At 38.2% G+C, this 18,014-nt stretch overlaps 2 protein-coding genes across 4 annotated transcripts; both read left to right on the top strand.

Annotated features, from left to right (window-relative positions):
- The first annotated feature begins 5,006 nt into the window (after positions 1-5,006).
- Positions 5,007-9,609, top strand: LOC116208200 (ABC transporter G family member 11-like). Of its 2 annotated transcripts, none has more exons than XM_031541518.1 (8): positions 5,007-5,597; positions 6,279-6,358; positions 6,475-6,939; positions 7,783-7,869; positions 8,002-8,127; positions 8,229-8,429; positions 8,499-8,585; positions 8,695-9,609. In XM_031541518.1, exons 1-8 carry the CDS (start codon positions 5,159-5,161, stop codon positions 9,373-9,375), a joined length of 2,166 nt encoding a protein of 721 aa, XP_031397378.1. In that variant the 5' UTR covers positions 5,007-5,158; the 3' UTR covers positions 9,376-9,609. The 2 variants fall into 2 exon arrangements, with proteins under 2 accessions (XP_031397378.1, XP_031397377.1); XM_031541517.1 differs by having other exon boundaries at positions 8,226-8,429.
- Positions 9,610-9,950: 341 nt separating this feature from the next.
- On the top strand, positions 9,951-14,323 carry LOC116208201 (polyadenylate-binding protein 2). 2 transcript variants are annotated; one of them, XM_031541520.1, is made up of 7 exons: positions 10,009-10,173; positions 10,276-10,378; positions 10,748-10,818; positions 11,243-11,732; positions 13,192-13,383; positions 13,491-13,618; positions 13,962-14,323. In XM_031541520.1, exons 4-7 carry the CDS (start codon positions 11,697-11,699, stop codon positions 14,008-14,010), a joined length of 405 nt encoding a protein of 134 aa, XP_031397380.1. In that variant the 5' UTR covers positions 10,009-10,173; positions 10,276-10,378; positions 10,748-10,818; positions 11,243-11,696; the 3' UTR covers positions 14,011-14,323. The 2 variants fall into 2 exon arrangements, with proteins under 2 accessions (XP_031397379.1, XP_031397380.1); XM_031541519.1 differs by lacking the exon at positions 11,243-11,732 and having other exon boundaries at positions 9,951-10,173.
- Positions 14,324-18,014: the final 3,691 nt, after the last annotated feature.

The following is an 18,014-nucleotide window of genomic DNA, read 5'->3' as shown; positions in this document are numbered from 1 at the left end:
AGACCCGTCCTTTCTTTAATTATCCCTATGCGGCTTTGTCTATTCATCATCTTTCATGTAACTGAAAATTGTTCTGGCCAATTAGTGCAGCTCCCATAATTTCTCCATTCACGTGTTAATCGTGTTCATTTAAATCGAATACCTCGTTTGAAGATAGGAGCTGATTATATTACTGTCAATCATGTCCCAATTCCAGACGGAATTGTGGGCAATGAGAAGGTTCCGTAGATGTGCATGATAGGATCAGTGGATGACTAAGGTCCGGGAGAATAGTATAAAAGATATGGAGACGTGTGGTCAGATTCGGTTAAAGTTTTTTTGTTAGATTTGCCGTTGGGGCACTTAATAGAAGATTGAGATGTTACCTCGTGATTGTAATCTCATTCATGTTGGTTTTAATAGGAAGAGTTTGAGGGGTACGCTGAGAAAGGCGAGAACGTGCCTAAGAACGCCATGAATGAGAACACTATCAACGTATAAAAGTAAAGAATGAAAATACTTTAAAAAATCATTTTTATATGAAATGAGTCCATATTAAATGAGGAGAATTTAAAGGCTTATAATGATTTCGTTATGCACAGTAAAATTTATGATTAATTAATCCAGCTGGTACTTCGTGTTGTCATTTCCACGGCATCGCCGGCCTCAGCGTATTCCCCCCAAGCCCCAAATGGGTCTAACCCTTGAGCGGAAAAGGTTACTGTGTGCCGGGTGTATGAAAGCCCAATTACGTAGGCAGTTGATATGTGATCATGGGCTTAGAATCGGGGTCCACAGTTTTTTTTTAATCTTTTAGAATCGGGGTCCACAGTTTAGAGGTTGAACACAGTATTTATCGGTTTGATTCAGTATTAGAAATTCCGTTTATTTATGTCTTTTTTTTTTGGGTGAAATTTATGTCAGAGATAATAATGTTCGCATGTCCCGAGGGATGTTGTCCGATTTAAATAGCTCTCTCCTCTCTTAACAATTGTCTTCAAATATTCTTACTTTTTTGGAATTTTTATCCCAAATGACTCATGATTTATGTATTTTGTCAAATTTATCATATATTTTTTTTATCAGTTATATCTCATGGTTTACATTTTACTTCAAATCTATCCCGCCGTTATATCTCCGTCAACGTCTAACGATTTTGCTATAGTAACTCCTTTTATCCGGGATAGATTTGAGAAAAAATTAAAATCATGGAATAATTTTAAAGAAATAATTAAAATTATATGATAGATTTAGAACAAAATTGAAATTATGGAATAGATTTGAAGCCCACTAACGTTAGTAGGATAGATTCGAGCAAAATGTAAACCATAAGATATATTTGACAAAAAAAAGATAGCATATGATAGACTTGACAAAACGTGTAAATCGTGGCCATTTGACATAAAAACCCCTACTTAAAAAAAATAAAATCAGCTCAGCCCTAAATTAAATTGCTGAGGTCGTCGAACCGGGCTGTTTTCAGTTCTTTACCGGTTTATCCCCACTCTGGGCCGGTACTCGAGTTGGACCTTGGAACGGGGTCCGGTTTTCTCTCTGTGTGAGAGAGAAATTATTACCGTTATGATTTCACACGAGTCATTATGGAACAATATATTGTTGCTTAAGCAACTGAATATTATATAGATACTCCAAGCAGCACTTGATCCTGAAAATATTCAAAATGCTAATCAATGTAATAAAGAATCATATGATTTATTACGTATATAAATACACAAAGAATAGGAAATATACGAATATATATCCCCACCTTTTTTTTCGGATTTTAATGGAAGCTCATAACTTAGTACAATTAAGTAAAATTTTTAATAATAACTAATTAATGAGCACGAATAATCGTATCTCGAAAATCAAATATGAAATCTCTTGATTATCAAGCGAAACCATGTGCCACTGCTGTATAATCTCTTTCTGTAATTCGTGCCATCTTTTTTGTTAAGTAATCCACGTTAGAATTTTTTTTCAATATATTTCAAAAAATTAATAAGACAATTAGTAAAAATTTAAAAAGAATAAAAAAATTATTAATAAGATCAAAATATATCTCTATTTTATTATATCTACATAACTATAAAGGAAGTCAAGCGAATTATACACCGAGAGGATGAAAAATGTGAGATTAGAAAAGCATGCCTAAAATATTAGAGAAAAAAAAACTTAATATTAGTTCTATTAAAAAATTTTCGTGCAAAACATTAACTTTGGTCTCAGTGCATCCATATTGCATACTTAAATGATCACATTTTATCAGAAAGCACCCATTATATAAACCTACTTGTACTTAAGCAAATTAAAGTGTATATATATATATATAAACATACTTGGTATTATTATATAAAAAATTAGCAAGAAAGATATAAATAGAATTATGACATATAATGCTTTAAGAATATACATGAAAACGCATTAATAAAATTATATTTGTTTTTATCAGTTCTGATTTATAAGTTTATGTAGAAATTCATACCATGCATAGGTAAAACACTGATTTTAACGTATAACTGATCCACGTGGTCTATTAAAGATGTGATTTAAAGTTTGAACGCCCAACTGATAATAGTAATTAATTATTATTTATTTCCACCAGGAAAGTGGCAAATTTCATTTTGAAACCTCTAAATGGAAGTGATTTCTAACATGGCTCCGTGTCCCTATGACACAGAGCCCCTTTATCGTCGGATGCAACAGTGCGCATGAAGCCCACGCGCATTCGACACAGGATAGCACGTATTAAATGAAAATTAGATTCTATCAATGGAATAACAGACCTAGAAAGTGGTCAACATTTTTTACCCTGTTTAGACATTGACATTTTACTGAGCTTTCCTAAACTAGTTGCCAGTCCACGTACTTTCAGATCCGACATGATCATTTTGAAGAAACAAAGAAGATTTTGCGATCTAAGTTGACCGTTATATATTAACACAGCTACTCAACTATATACTGAGTACAATATTCCTATCTGTTGTTAGTCGATCTACGTACAATTTTGTTAAGGATACATTATGTATCTGCCTTGAGGTGTGGGGCAAGCAAGCAATCGAGTGCGGACGGGCACGATGGCAATCACCGCCCTTGCATCGCCATATATGTGTGCTGGGTAGGCGCTCATGCTATAGAAACTATATTACTTGTGCAAACATATACTAAATTATTGGTTAAACTAGCTTAATGTTATTTTTCTTCTAGGAAAAGAAACGACTCATGTTATATTTCAACATTTTCTGGGAAAGTGGTTTCTTTGACCATAATATTTTGTTTTTCCAGTTCATTCGTAAGGGACACGTTATGGAATCGACTTGTGTATGTCAGAAGTAACTGATTCATTGATAACTTAAGTTTTTTTTTTTGTGACACAATTATTCACTTTTTCTTGAAAAAATGGGACTCGAGTTGTATGGTAAGAAGGGTAGGCAGATTAGTATTTCGGTGGAAGTAGGTAGGTAGATTTCTTCTTATAAATTAACTAAAACTATCATCAATCGCACAACAACTTGAGATAGCTTATACGTTGGTGAGAAATCTGAAATTCCGAAATTCACCTTCATCGAGAAAATAACAATAACTACGTTTTGAGAAATCTATAAATTCTTAAATGAATACTTGATTTCTATTGATAATTGCCTTTATTAGCATAATTGGATATAGAACTTATATAGTCCACAAATAAATTTTTTGTGCCTACCAATTATCAAATGAGTTATTCTTATCAATTTAAAGTTGTCAAGAATTTCGTTACCATCACATCTTTTGTAGTTTGAAAGCATTAAGCGGTCTAACAGTAATAGATCCACAATTACAAAAAACTATTTTTTCAAAGCATATCTTTCGTGCTTTTCAAATTCGTAAATCAAAGAGAAAATCTATCTTCATTCAATAGAGAGATACATGTATCTATATTATATTAATTCAAACTACTCGCACGAGATTGCTCGATTCATTCAATAAGAGACTTCCATGTGAGCTCACAAGATTGCTTAATTCGTTTAATGAGAGATACATAGGCTTCTTGATCAATCCCATAGCTCGTGATTGGACGTCCCTTTAAGTTCCTTAGATTAATTAATTTTGGATATTTTAATTTTTTAAAAATATTTTCTAATTTTATCTCTTAATTAATGCATACATTAGTTCTTGCAAAATATTTTTCGATAACAAATCTTTTATTTTTATTCATGCATTACTACGTGCATAGATTATTGTAAAGGTCCTACTCCTTAAATTTAATCTAAAAAATACAAATGCTTAAGATGTATTCGAAAATTACTTAATAATCGCGCCAGCATAATTGACCATCTATTAGCTTTTTGACAGACTTTCAGCTCTCGGTGAACGGTCTTTCTACCTTTCTTAAATGAAATATATAAATAGATACACCAATCATAATTAAAGCCATGTTGCTCTAATAATTATTTTATTGAAATCGTTACATATAAGATTTTCTTTTCATAGATCTAATATAATGAAATAGATGCCACCTTTCTAGTTATTGTACGAAGCAAGCTCTCATACTTCACTCTATATATACCTACAATGCAGTCGTCTTTGCTTTTTTTTTTTTTAGATTATAAGAGTGATCCACATGAACAGTATGTAGAGGGTAATGAGAAAAGATAAACAAAGGGACATGCAAAATTTCATATATGACAATTGAACTCATTATATCTTTTGATTTCAGGTCGGGAGAATTATTGCAATAATAAATTCCTCTTTATCGCTAATTGTTTCTTATCTCTTGTAGGTTATCCTTGAAAGGGTTAAAAATATTAAATATTGCAATGAGATCACAAAGGATCTATGCACCAAATGCGTGTGGTTTTTTTCTAAGATTACCAGACCACGTTTCTACATGTTATTTCTACATAAACTGGTCCAACTTCGATGCTAATTAATATATATATATATATATATATATATATATATTCCCTCCAGTATAATAGTATCACTCTCCCTCCACCTTGAGATGTATATATATAGATATATATTCAGCAACGTTAACATAAGAGCTTCAAACGGTTAAGCAACAAACTGTATAGACATCTCTTCTCTCCATCAGCCCCATCTCTTCAACTTGCATGTCCATTAAATTCATTAGAGAGAGAGAGAGATAGAGAGAGATAGAGAGAGAGAGAGAGCTGTGTTACATTATAGTTATACACCAATGGAGACGGTGTCTTCCATGGAGTCTCCGCTCAATGTCCTGAGATGGACCCCGAGCCCTAGCCCTTCGAGAGCTCCTCCGAGACTCGATGATAAGGCCATCGAGATACAAGGGGTTGAGGACCGGGGCGTTGTCAACAGGCTCTTCCCCTTCAGCTCCGGGTTCAAACTTCCGTCCCTCAAGGACGGGTTAAATGCTTCGGTGAGTGATCAGCAGGGGCCAGCCCATGAGGGTGCCGGCAAGGGTTACATGGGGGCAGACGGTGTAGGCAGGGTTTTCCTGACATGGAAAGACCTTTCGGTGATGGTCCTGGACAGGAAGAACGGCGGTCACCTGCCGATCTTGCGGCGGCTCACGGGCTACGCCGTCCCCGGGGAGGTCCTTGCCATTATGGGCCCTTCGGGCTGTGGAAAGTCAACTCTGCTCGACGCATTATCTGGTAAATCATAGCTTTTAAGTTATTATTATTTATTTATTTATTTGCAAATTCTCTACTCTCATTTACAGAAAATGCGTAAAGAAATGTTTCAATAAAAATGTGAAGGAGTGCATATCTTTCATATGGAAGATGGGATCACCGAAATCGACTGTGATGAATGACACACATCCTCGCTTAAAAATTAAGATATTAATATATTATAGATTTTATTTTCGCCAGTTGAACTATTTATACTTCTTAATTTAGATTTTCATTTTCTTGAATTGAACTCGTGTATCTCTAATTTGTGACCGAAAAGAAATTGATTGAATCGAGAAAGTTGCGTGTAATAGATATGCAAAGGTCAGACGACGACTTTATAACAAGCTTTCTGGCAATATTATATAAAAATTATATTTTTTTCATGGACCAAATTCAATTATACGTGGACTATATATAATAGTTGATAATAGTGACGCATTCATATTCAAGGTTATAGGACGGCAAAAACATTAGGGCATATTTGGTTGTCCGGATGGAGATTCGGGTAGGATTTTTATAATTATAAACACATGTTTTGGTTACAACATGATAGGGAATGGGCTGCGATTTCTTCAGGAAATTAATGCTCTGCATAGAGAAATTTGATTTACAGTTACGGATAAATAAGGAAACTAGTAATCTATCTTTATATATATGCAGGGAGATTAAGTTCAAATACCCAACAAACGGGAGAAATCCTAATCAATGGCTGCAGACAGACGCTTGCGTTTGGAACTTCGGTTAGTACGGTTGCCATAACTATTCTATCTTCATCGTCGATCCCAAAATATAAACCTAGACGTTTACGCGTAGTTTGCTTTATCGAACTATATGTGGATATCGTGAAACTTGGCAGGCATACGTGACCCAAGACGATACACTTATGACGACCCTTACAGTACGGGAAGCTGTGTACTACTCAGCCCAGCTCCAGCTCCCGGACTCCATGTCGCGGGCCGAGAAGAAGGATCGAGCTGAGACCACGATAAGGGAGATGGGCCTAGTGGATGCGATGGACACGAGGATTGGCGGGTGGAGTGTGAAGGGCCTGAGTGGCGGGCAGAAGAGGAGGGTCAGCATCTGCATCGAGATCCTGACTCGTCCCAAGCTCCTGTTCCTCGACGAGCCCACCAGCGGGTTGGACGGTGCCGCCTCGTACCATGTCATGAATCGAATCGCGAAGCTGGTGAAGCAAGACGGGAGGACCGTGGTTGCAGCGATCCATCAGCCGAGCAGTGAGGTTTTCGAGCTGTTCCACAATCTATGCCTCCTATCATCGGGAGATACAGTCTACTTTGGTCCAGCATCATCGGCAGAACTGGTAAGTCAATAGTTACAAGGGGAAAAAGCATTTGTCTCTCCGACCTTAGAGGGTGAACAACCTTTACCCCCAACATTTGAAAAGTTACATTCAATTTCCCAACCTCTATAAAAAAAAAAAATAGGCACTTTGCCATTCCGATCAAGTTCCGAGTTTTTTTACAATTTAAATAATAATAACAATAATAATATTATTATTACAAAAAAACCATCAAAACTTCCAATTGGAGGTGGGGAGCCCCGCTAGCCAACCACCTCCGATCAATGTCGTCGGCGGGTTATTAGCCCACCAGCGATGTCGATCGGGGGGTGGGGTGGCCGGTGGGGGCTCCCCCACCCCCAATTGAAAGTTTGTTTCTTTTTTAAAAAAAATTTAATGTAATTTTATTATTATATTTTTCATTATCACAAATAATTTTGGCCGGAATTTGGTTGGAACTTGACCAGAGAAGGCAAAGTGCCTATTTTCTATAGATGTCGATTGGTGAAGTACAACTTTTTAGAGATTTGAGATAAAGCTCATTAAGCCTTAAAGGTCGGACAATATGCTTTTTCATGCATTTATAATAATACTATAGCTAGTAGTAGCAAGAATAATACTAATTCACCCAAAAAAAAAGAAAAAATAGAAAGTAATAATTTAGTAGTAATAAATTAATAGTAAGCACATAAGGCCCCGTACATCTGTGACCTATCAATATCATGATGCTTTGTCGATTCTGACATAAATGCAGTTCTAATCTCGAGCTTTCCATACTTGATAGATGTCATTTTCCAAATTATACATTATAGAATCAATAATTGCAAAAAAAAAATCATTAATTACCGTTTAAATTATTTGCAGTTCTTCGCGTCAAACGGCTTCCCGTGCCCGACTCTAAGGAACCCATCAGATCATTATCTCCGGACGATCAACAAGGATTTCGAAACAGTGAGTCCAGTCCATCCAAAAGTTTCTTTGGACTGCCGAGATTACTAATTAACCGGTGCAGTTAGAATAACCTACTCGAGATTTAGTCAAATAATTGAATTAGTATACTTACTTTTGGACTGCTGTTTGTAGGACATTGAACAAGGAGGACAAGGGGGACTGGGGACTGAAGAAGCCATTGACATTTTGGTCAAATCTTACGAGTCCTCCGAGTTCTGCCAACAGGTTCATCAACGCGTTTCACATATATGCCAAGAGGTATATATATGTGTTATACATACAGATAAAATCAATTAATTGGCTAATTATGTTAATAAGGACTAATCCAATAAATCCTTTTTTTTTTTTTTGGGTAGAAGGCAGAAGGAAATGGGATGAAGGTCAGGAAGGGAAGTCAGGCGAGCTTCATTACCCAGATCCTTGTACTCATAAGGAGATCATTCGTGAACATGTACCGTGACTTGGGCTACTACTGGCTTCGCCTAGCAATCTATATCGCTCTTTGTCTATGCGTCGGGACGATCTTTTACGATATTGGGTCCACTTACGGCTCAATTCAGGTAACTTCCTTTGAATGTTCTAGCAACGTACGGAGGTGAATTTGGTTTAAGCGGTTGTGGAATTCGCAGGCAAGAGGCTCCATGCTCATGTTCGTTGCATCATTCCTCACTTTCATGGCAATTGGTGGATTCCCCTCCTTTGTCGAGGACATGAAGGTTCGCCTCTATTCCGACTTTCCTCAGCTGATTATGTCAGAAAACTTAAGTTTCACTTGGATAATAATATTGCATGGCTACCAATGTCATGCTTCCTAACATGTGCTAGATATTCGGAAGGGAAAGGTTGAACGGGCATTATGGGGTCGGAGCATTCGTCGTGGGGAACACGTTCTCCTCCATCCCTTACTTGCTCATCATCTCTCTTATCCCGGGAGCCATAGCGTACTACCTGGTCGGCCTCCAGAGGAGCGTCGACCACTTTGCCTACTTTGCACTCACCCTGTTCGTGTGCATGACGCTGGTGGAGAGCCTGATGATGATCGTGGCGAGCGTGGTCCCGGACTTCCTCATGGGCATCATCACAGGCGCGGGGATCCAAGGCGTGATGATGCTAAACGGGGGGTTCTTCCGCCTCCCGGATGACCTGCCGAAGCTGTTCTGGCAGTACCCGATGTACTACATCGCGTTCCACAAGTACGCCAACCAAGGGTTCTACAAGAATGAGTTCGAGGGGCTGGTGTTCCCAAACAACCAAGCGGGGGGTTCGGCCACGATCAGTGGGGAAGAGATCTTAAGGAGCTATTGGGAAGTGGAGATGGGCTACTCCAAGTGGGTCGATCTTGGGGTCTTGTTTGGAATGGTGATTCTCTATAGGCTCATGTTCTTGGGAATTATCAAGGCCAACGAGAAGATGAAGCCCATGGTGAGAGCTCTTTGGGCTTCTCATCCAAGCCATTCATCCAAACAAGTCATTGCGAACCCTTACTCCAAACACCAAAAGTTCTAAGCAACATTGATCAGTTTAGCATGGAAAATTCCTAGCGCTATTAGGGAGAGGAATGAGTTGCATATATATTCTAAATTGTTATGCAATTGATAAGTGAAGTTTGTAGTCCTGTCGAGCTTTTCTTCCGGACGTAAGTGTTATTCTTAGCTGTACTCTTCGATAGATTCGACATAAGTTCAGTCAATGTATACATTTCATAGTCCAATAAAATTTATATTGCGTTGTTGGTGAAAATCGAAGATAGTACTGTAAGTTTCTTACTATTCAATCGTGTATAAAGCAAAGCATTTTATAGAAAGAACATTTTAAACAACCTCATTACACTATATATCAGAAGCAATTTCTGCCTATTCGTGACGCATAATGCGCGTGTCTCCATCTAGTTTATATGACGTTCCCATTTGCAAAATGAGAGCATAATCATACTGATGGACCGGGCCAGGAGTGGAGACATGGGCCTAGAATGGGCCGAATATGTGCAGTGGCACCGTATCGTCCCTTGCAAATACGTCTTTTTCGACGGAAATCAGCCTTCGGCCTCCCCGCGGTGACCGTATAAGTTATATAACGGCGCGGACAGTGCCGAAATCCGACCGCGAGGGAAGCTTCGATAGGTTTCTCTGCTCGAAAAGGCGCGAGGGAGAGAGTGTGTGTGTGTGAGAGAGAGAGGGAGAGATGGAGGAAGAGGAGCATGAGGTGTATGGCGGAGAGATCCCCGTCGAGGGCGAGATGGAAGGCGAGATGGACCCTCACCACGCCGACGTCGACATGTCTACCGGCGACGATGACGCCATCAAGGTCTCTCTCTCTCTCTCTCTCTCTCTACGCCTTCCCCTCTGTTTATTTGCCTTATGGTGATGGTAGATTCGATGCGGAACTTATAGCAAATCGTGATTTCAGGAGCTCGATGAGATGAAGAGGAGGCTGAAGGAGATAGAGGATGAAGCCACAGCTCTCCGCGAGATGCAAGCCAAGGTTGAGAAGGAAATGGGCGCTGTCTCAGGTTTGCACTCCCTTTCCCCTCTCGATAATCGTTTGTTCAGCGTTCGATTCTCCTACTCGTAAGTGGCTATGCTGTCCCGACTTTTGCTGTGGGAATTGAGCTAATATAGGTGGGATCTCAAGTGAAGTGGTACCCTATGAAGCCTGAGGTCTCTTCAATAGGGACAAACTACGTCAACTTTCGTTGCTTGTACTATTGTATGATCATATTCTTCGTAGAGCTGGGGACATGACTGTCCATATGTCTTATGTATATGTAGTTCAATGTGGAATAGACGTTCTGGCTTCCATGTGCGGTAGAGATTTGAGATGTAGTACGATATCTGATTCGCTTTATTTACTTATGTGTATTGCTTTGTAAATTTTACAGACCTTGCTGGTGCAGCTGCTTCTCAAGCAAGTAAGGAGGAAGTTGATTCCAGATCGGTGTTTGTCGGCAATGTGAGCATCACTCCAACTCTTTAGAGACTTTTTGCTAATGTTTGCTCAATATTTATTAATGATATATGTTTATGTTGTTCTTCAAATCACAAATGAAAATTCCAGTTTTCTGCGGTGTCTCAGTTTACCCATGCTTGTCACTCTTTCTGTAGCCTGAATTGACTCTTCCGAGATTCTAATGAAAAGGACCAAACACTAGGTTCCAGCAATTTCTGTGAAGAAAATCCAGTACATCTTTAATATATTTAACATGTTCAGTATGAGAGGAGAGTGGGATTTGTTCTTTGATATGTAAATGTCGACTGATGCCCTTTGCAAGTTGTATGTGGTTGGTTATTTCTGGGGCATGGACGTGGATGGTGATTAGAGTGATCTTGGTCCCAATGTCAGAGTCATGTTGACTTTGTATCTCACTATGTTGCAGGATTCGTTCTCAAGTTCTCTGTATGTTTGAAGTGGATTTTTTATCCTGTCTTTGAGCCAAATGATAGTTGTGCACATTCTTATTTTTGTGGGAGATGCTTTCCCTATTGTAAAATAATGTTAGAGAAAAGGGGGAAAAAGCAGAAGGATTAAAGGACAAAAGAGTACTGAAAAAAATCTGAAGCAATGGAAAAAAAAAAAGGAATCAAATGTGAAAACGAAAAAAAGAAAAAAGAAAAAAGAAAAAAGGAAAAAGAAATGGTTATATGGAGTAAAAAAGAAAATAAGAAAAGTGGGTTGAGATGTAAATGTGTGGGGAGAATGGAGATGTGAAGTTTTGCTTCTAAGAGACTTCTTAGATAGAAGTGACCATGAAAGGTTGAAGACAAGTCATCAGCACACGCTCCGGTACATCTCGTAGCCTTGCTGCTGCTGCTGGAGGTGTTGACACCATCATGTTTCTCAGGCCGTTGGGTCATTTAGCAGATCTGGTGAGAGGCATTTGGCCTATTCTTCCTTGAGCCCACAAGCTTGTGCTTTATTTCTGGAGTTTAACAAGTTCGTTGCTCTTGGCCACTCTCATGGATCTTATAGTTATAACGTGGGGCTTCATCTGATCATTATGTTATTGCTAAAACTACCATTAGGGAAGCTGTAAACTCTTGGGCATCCATTAGCTATGGCTTATTGACCTGATGGTCTGATTAATAGGGATTTCCAAATTGATTATCTTCTGTCCAAAAGCGATTGTCATTTGACGCTTTACTACATAGTTTATTGGGTTTGGAAGCTAATATTGAAAACTTCGTAAAAATGTTCAATTTCTACTAGTTACCAAAAATATTTATAATAACTCTCTTGCAGATTGTTTACTATCTTAAGAGTTTACTCCATTATCCGGAAACTAACTCCTGATGAATTGATAAGGTTTAATATATATCTTGTCTCGAAATTCTTTTCTGAAAATTATAGTTTAAGGTAATACTTGGAGCTATAGATAGAAGAACAATTTGTAATCCAAATGCTATATGCTTTTGATGTTCATATGTCAGTTCACTAATGGGCATTTGGAGTATAATGATCTTGTCTGCAACTGTCTTGGCTTATGTAAATACAATGACTGGATATTTTATGTTTCCTGAGTGAAGCATGAATAAGAGAGGAGCTGTTTGAGGCATTCTTGTTTATTGTGGGACAGCTGTAAATGTATAATGTGCCTGGAGTTATCAGGAGAAAGAGAGGGGGGGGGGGGGGGGGGGGGGGGGGGGGGGGGGGGGTGGGTTGTTTAGTTTGAATAACTGAGATTGGATGGTAAGCCCTAAATCATGCTGGGTATAAATAATAGTCTGTGGGTTTTGTTTCTGCAGTCATTATCTGAATGATTTGTATATTGCTTATTCCAAGTTGATATGAGTCGATGTGGTTATATACAACTTAGTCGTAGGGGCCTCTTGTGACTAAAGTGCTGACATATCTTTTTTGGAGAAAGGGTTCTCAGTTCATCGGAAAAATATATGGAAGATTGCCATTCATATGAAGCTAGAAACTGTAAATTATGTGAACCTTGATTAGGAACTGCAGGAAAGGGAAGAACGTGCTTTTAGCATGTTATGTTTCAAGATTAAAGATACTTCATTATAATTTAAGAATTGTGATTTATTTATGCAATTTGTGCAAGTCAATTGATCTGGTTATAAGTGTCTGACCTGCATTCCACATAAGTTTCTCATGTTATGTTGCATGGTTCTGTGCTTGTTTATGGTCGACTAGTAGTGTCCTAGGAAAAGTATAGTCCTCAACAGCTAAGCCCTTGATATAGTGCCCTGGATATAGGTGCTAGAGAAATGTACTGCGAAAAGTCATTCCTTGATTGTTTCAGTTATCTTTTTGTGTTGTTTGCAGAAGCAAATCATGAACTTGAAACCTTTCTTCTGAATCATGTTGGTGCAGGTTGACTATGCATGCACCCCTGAAGAAGTGCAGCAGCATTTCCAGGCATGCGGTACTGTGAACAGGGTGACTATTCTGACTGATAAATTCGGCCAGCCAAAGGGTTTCGCTTATGTTGAGTTCCTCGAAACTGAAGCTGTTCAGGAGGCTCTCCTTTTGAATGAATCTGAACTGCATGGGCGCCAGTTGAAGGTGTTCAGGATCTGTTCCTAGAAACTTTATTATTTATGGATCTTTATGAATTGTTCATTCATTCATGAATGTTTTAAGATTATGAAAAGGTTTGATATTCTGTGCAGGTCTTGCCTAAAAGGACCAATGTTCCAGGCATGAAGCAGTACTTTCCTAGGCGTTTCAATCCTTACATGGGTTACCGATTCCGAAGGCCCTATGCTACTCCTAATTTCTATTCCCCTTACGGATACGGGTATGTTTACTGTTGCTGGACCCTTGAGGCTGTTTGAAGTTGCTTTCTAGAAATTGCTTTCAGAACCAATATAAAAGATAACATTTTAGATTCTTCTGGTATCTCTTTGGATGAGAGGGATCGAATACAGCAAATATAGCTTTGAAATAAGAAGATAAATATTTTCCAAATATATTGTCGGCAGTATTGAACCACGGCTTAAGATAAATTAACTTGCGAGAGACGACGAGTTTTAGAACAAACTGTTTTCAAATACATACTTTCCAAAGTCCCTTCTGAGAAAGCTCTTCATTTCTGTGTATGCTTGGAGAGAGGATTCATTAGCATCTCGAAAATGTTGCAGGAAGGCACCGAGATTCAGAAGACCAAACAGATACATGCCCTACTACTAGGGACATTGTTGGCCCCCAGGTCCAGGCATTGTACCCAACGACCAGTTTATCTACATCACATTTCGAATTTCAGATGTATTTACCTGCTATTATCAACTGTTGTCGCTTTCCTACATCTGCTATCACTGTGACTGAAGGAGTTACCATTCCGGACAAATTTAGTCATGGATGCTAGAGAAATTCAGTTGAGACATTAGACATAGTCCTTTAGCCGGCTGTGTAATATGAATTTATAAATCTTCCTGTAATCTATTGAGGTTTTCATTTATAGTCTAATTGCCTCTGGGCCATGGGAGCCTTTTGCTCGAGACTATTTGCATGCGCCTCATCGATTTATTGATTGACATGAGTTGGAAAATGTAGGAGAATTGCCGAACTCTTAAGAAACCGGGGAGGCATGATGAAGTTGAATGTGTCCAACAATTCTTAAGAAGTCTTATTATATCATCCGATGGAGAAATATGATGACGGTTGTCATCTGGCTTCGGATTGGAGTCTGATTCTGAACTGGACCTCTTTAGTTTAGTTGGCTTCGACCGGTTCGTCGAAGTCGGTCTGTTTTAAACGCATTGATGGAGCTAAAACCATGAAGCCATAGCAAGTAGCCGTGTGACGAGGTGTTCATTTAGAAACACACGCTATACAATAAACAAACCGGCAGGGAATCGCTTGTTGGAATCGTCACGTGATGAAAATAATGCCATTGGAGTTGGGATGTTGAGCGTCGAGTGATGTTGACTTTTTGGTCGATGGTTGACCAAATGCCCCATTCAAACGTTCCCTGTATTATATTTGAAAGGTTCCCTGGGTTTGGAATATTCTACACTATCGTATTACATCGTAGCAATATCATATTAGGACTTGAAAGTTAGCTATATCATAATTAGAGAATCATCTTATGGACGATCTACTCAAAGTTTGTTTAGAACAATTTTGTGTAAATTTCTTTATGTGCTAAGGCAGAGATTTGAAATTTTACAAATCTATGAACAGGATGATCACCTTCAATGCCAGTGAACCGAGAATTTGAATTGCTTATAAATTTATTATTCATCGATCCCGTCAACCGTGCTATCCAATATCAATTGATTACACCACATCTGGAGTTTACATAGCGAATTGAAAGCTATTATCATCATATGTGAATCTGTACAGTGTCATATTCACGACATGTATGGTACATGATAACATGCTAGTTACACATAAAAACTCGAAGCATCGTCGTCGTTGAATAAATCCAGTCTGCTTTATTATGGAATATAACATTATGTGTCAATATATTTCTGTGTATATATGCATGTATCTGATACTGCGCCAACACGTCTGGCGATCTCTCCGTGCTTAGACAGTTTGGTCACTTTCCAACCATATATCAGCAAACTGCAGACATCAACTGACTAGAATATATAGGCAGAGAGCAGCCATCTATCGTGCCGTCTTTTTTCTTCATTTATGCACATACATATATAGATGTATGAAATATCTCATATCTTATTTTCTTCTGCTGTTCAAAGCCTTCATGGTTTGATGGTATGAGACTTATGATTTGACCTTAAAATTAGCATGCACCATGCATGCGCTCGCCACGCGCAGCTTATACTCTCGCGATATAAATAATTGATTACCGATCGATTGAATAGAACTGATGTATTGACAAGCGTTGAGATAGCAAACGCATAGGTTCAATTATAGAGCATCATATATATTATGTTGTTGGAAGAACAAAATTTATCTAATTAAGACCTCTAACGATAGCCGAGCAAAAAGAAAAAAACAAAAAAGGACCTGCAACGATAAGAACGATTATCTATCATAGCATAAGATATTCGATATATCGGACATTCTGATGATCTTATTTATGGCAGACGCATAACTAAATTTTTCTTCATTAATCATTTGTGAATTCCTTTGCAGCATGGACTGCATTTGGACGACCAAACCGTTGAAAGGAAGATCAGTTAGCCTCTTTTTTTTCTTTTTTCTTTGTTTTTTTTTTTGGTTCATGCTTTTCGGAATGTCGATTCACTTGTTTCAAGGTTACAGAGGTTGACGCATTGTTGGACAGGGGAGACCAAAGATCAGAGAAATCTTGTTGAGATCAGTTTTCACCGCCAAAGATGGCAGCTCCCCAACATATATATATACATATATGTGCGTATGTGTATGAATATATGATATTCTTATTCTTCGTTCCCTTTTTATAGGTATCACATCATTTTGTTCTTTAAATGATTAGATTGCTTTGGCAACCTAACAGAATTCTGTAACCAAGTTCCTTAATATATAATAATATCATATATGAACCAAATTAAATTATGTATATAGTGAACCAACGTGGATTAATTCAAGTTGTTTGACGGTTATTCTGCTTAAGTGAGGTTTCGGGTTTGAGTCATTGTGAATACATAAAATTAACGCCGGGAGAGTTTTATCCCTTAGTGAGACGACCTGCTTCGACTGTATTAGTCAGAACCCAATTGAATTTCTAATTACCAAAATTTACACCAAAATTATATATATAGTCCTGCTATAAAATCTGCGTAATTAAAATGTCTCATTCCTCAGAGAAAAACAAGATGAATATCTGAATATATATCCCGTGTCTCTTTCTGTTCATTATTCGGTATGAAACTCGAGATAATCGATTGCTCTCTCTACATATCTGTAGTTTTTTTCTTGGGATATTTGTAGTTTTCTCTAGTGCATGTATATTGTGCAATTAGGTTATATATGCCATGCGCATTGCTGATGATGTGTCTTACTTTGTACTGTTCATTTAAATAATTTTCATGTTTTGGAAGTCACCAACCCCACGATAATTACATCAGAGGTACAAAAAGTTTGCAATGTGTAACAATATGACACAAAATATTTTTTTTGTAACAAATTTATACAAAACGTTTCAATTTGATTTCAATCAAGTGCATTCCGTCAATTGCCCTAACGATGTAAACATTTTACTGATGTGGCGCTTTTGTCATGTGGATCCAATCAAAACTTGCCACATTCTTAATGGATATGTGAAATCTGAAAAAATCAAATAAAAAAATCAAAAATAAAATAAAAATTCAGAAAAAAATGAAAAAGCAAATTTAGAAAATTCAAAGAAATAAAAATATTCAATATCCACAATAAAGTTTAAGAAAAAAAATTAAAGAAATTAAGGAAAAGAGAGACTAGGTCTGCAGCTCCAGTGAGACCAAGTTAGATCCCGTGCTACCATGGAGGTCATCGGAGCTCCGAGATCTGCAAGAGAGAGAGAGGAAGCGGGCATAATGGGGAAACAAGGAGAGTAAAAGAGTGAGAGGGATCGAGAGACCAAACTCTGTCATGGAGACTCTTTTTTTTTTTTTGGGTGAGGGCGCGCTAAACACGGCTAAGGCAAAGCCGAACTCAAGACCCGAGTAGTAGAATAGGGGAAGCTCACGACGGCGAGATGGAAGGACTCCGGACCTGCAAGAGAGAGAATGGAGACAGAAGGGAGCGGGAAAAGGGAAAGAGAAGAGGTAAAAGAGCAGGACTGAGCTCATGGGCTCAGGATGTAGAGGGGGTGAGGCAATGACGAGATGTGGGCTTGAGCTCAGGCTGGTGTCAGACCATAGGGATGCCCCGGAGCCTGCAACAGCAAAGGAGGGGAAACTCATGGTGGTGTCGTGGTCTTGAGCTTGGGTTGCAAGTAGAGAAAGTGGATAGGGGTGGTCGGGTTTGGGTATCATGTTCTTTTTACAATGTCCGAATCATACCCTGTAAGGAACATGTTTCAAGATTTTTGAACATGACCCTACCCTGTTGAGTCTTGAAACCGGAACATACATGGAACGTGTATTATACCACAAGTTCCGAGTACCCTGTTGAAACATATAAATTTTATCGTCGTACTAAATAAAATCGAAAAATATCTCATTTATAATCAGTAATAACGCAAAACAGAATGTCGACATAGATTTAGATTAATCCACAATATATCTACAACAATTAGTAATATGTCTCATCAATCCATCCAC

Source organism: Punica granatum, chromosome 5 (assembly GCF_007655135.1).
Source record: "Punica granatum isolate Tunisia-2019 chromosome 5, ASM765513v2, whole genome shotgun sequence".
Lineage (NCBI taxonomy): Eukaryota > Viridiplantae > Streptophyta > Magnoliopsida > Myrtales > Lythraceae > Punica > Punica granatum.
Note: the sequence above shows the minus strand (reverse complement) of the source record. Positions and strands in the feature narration are given on the sequence as shown.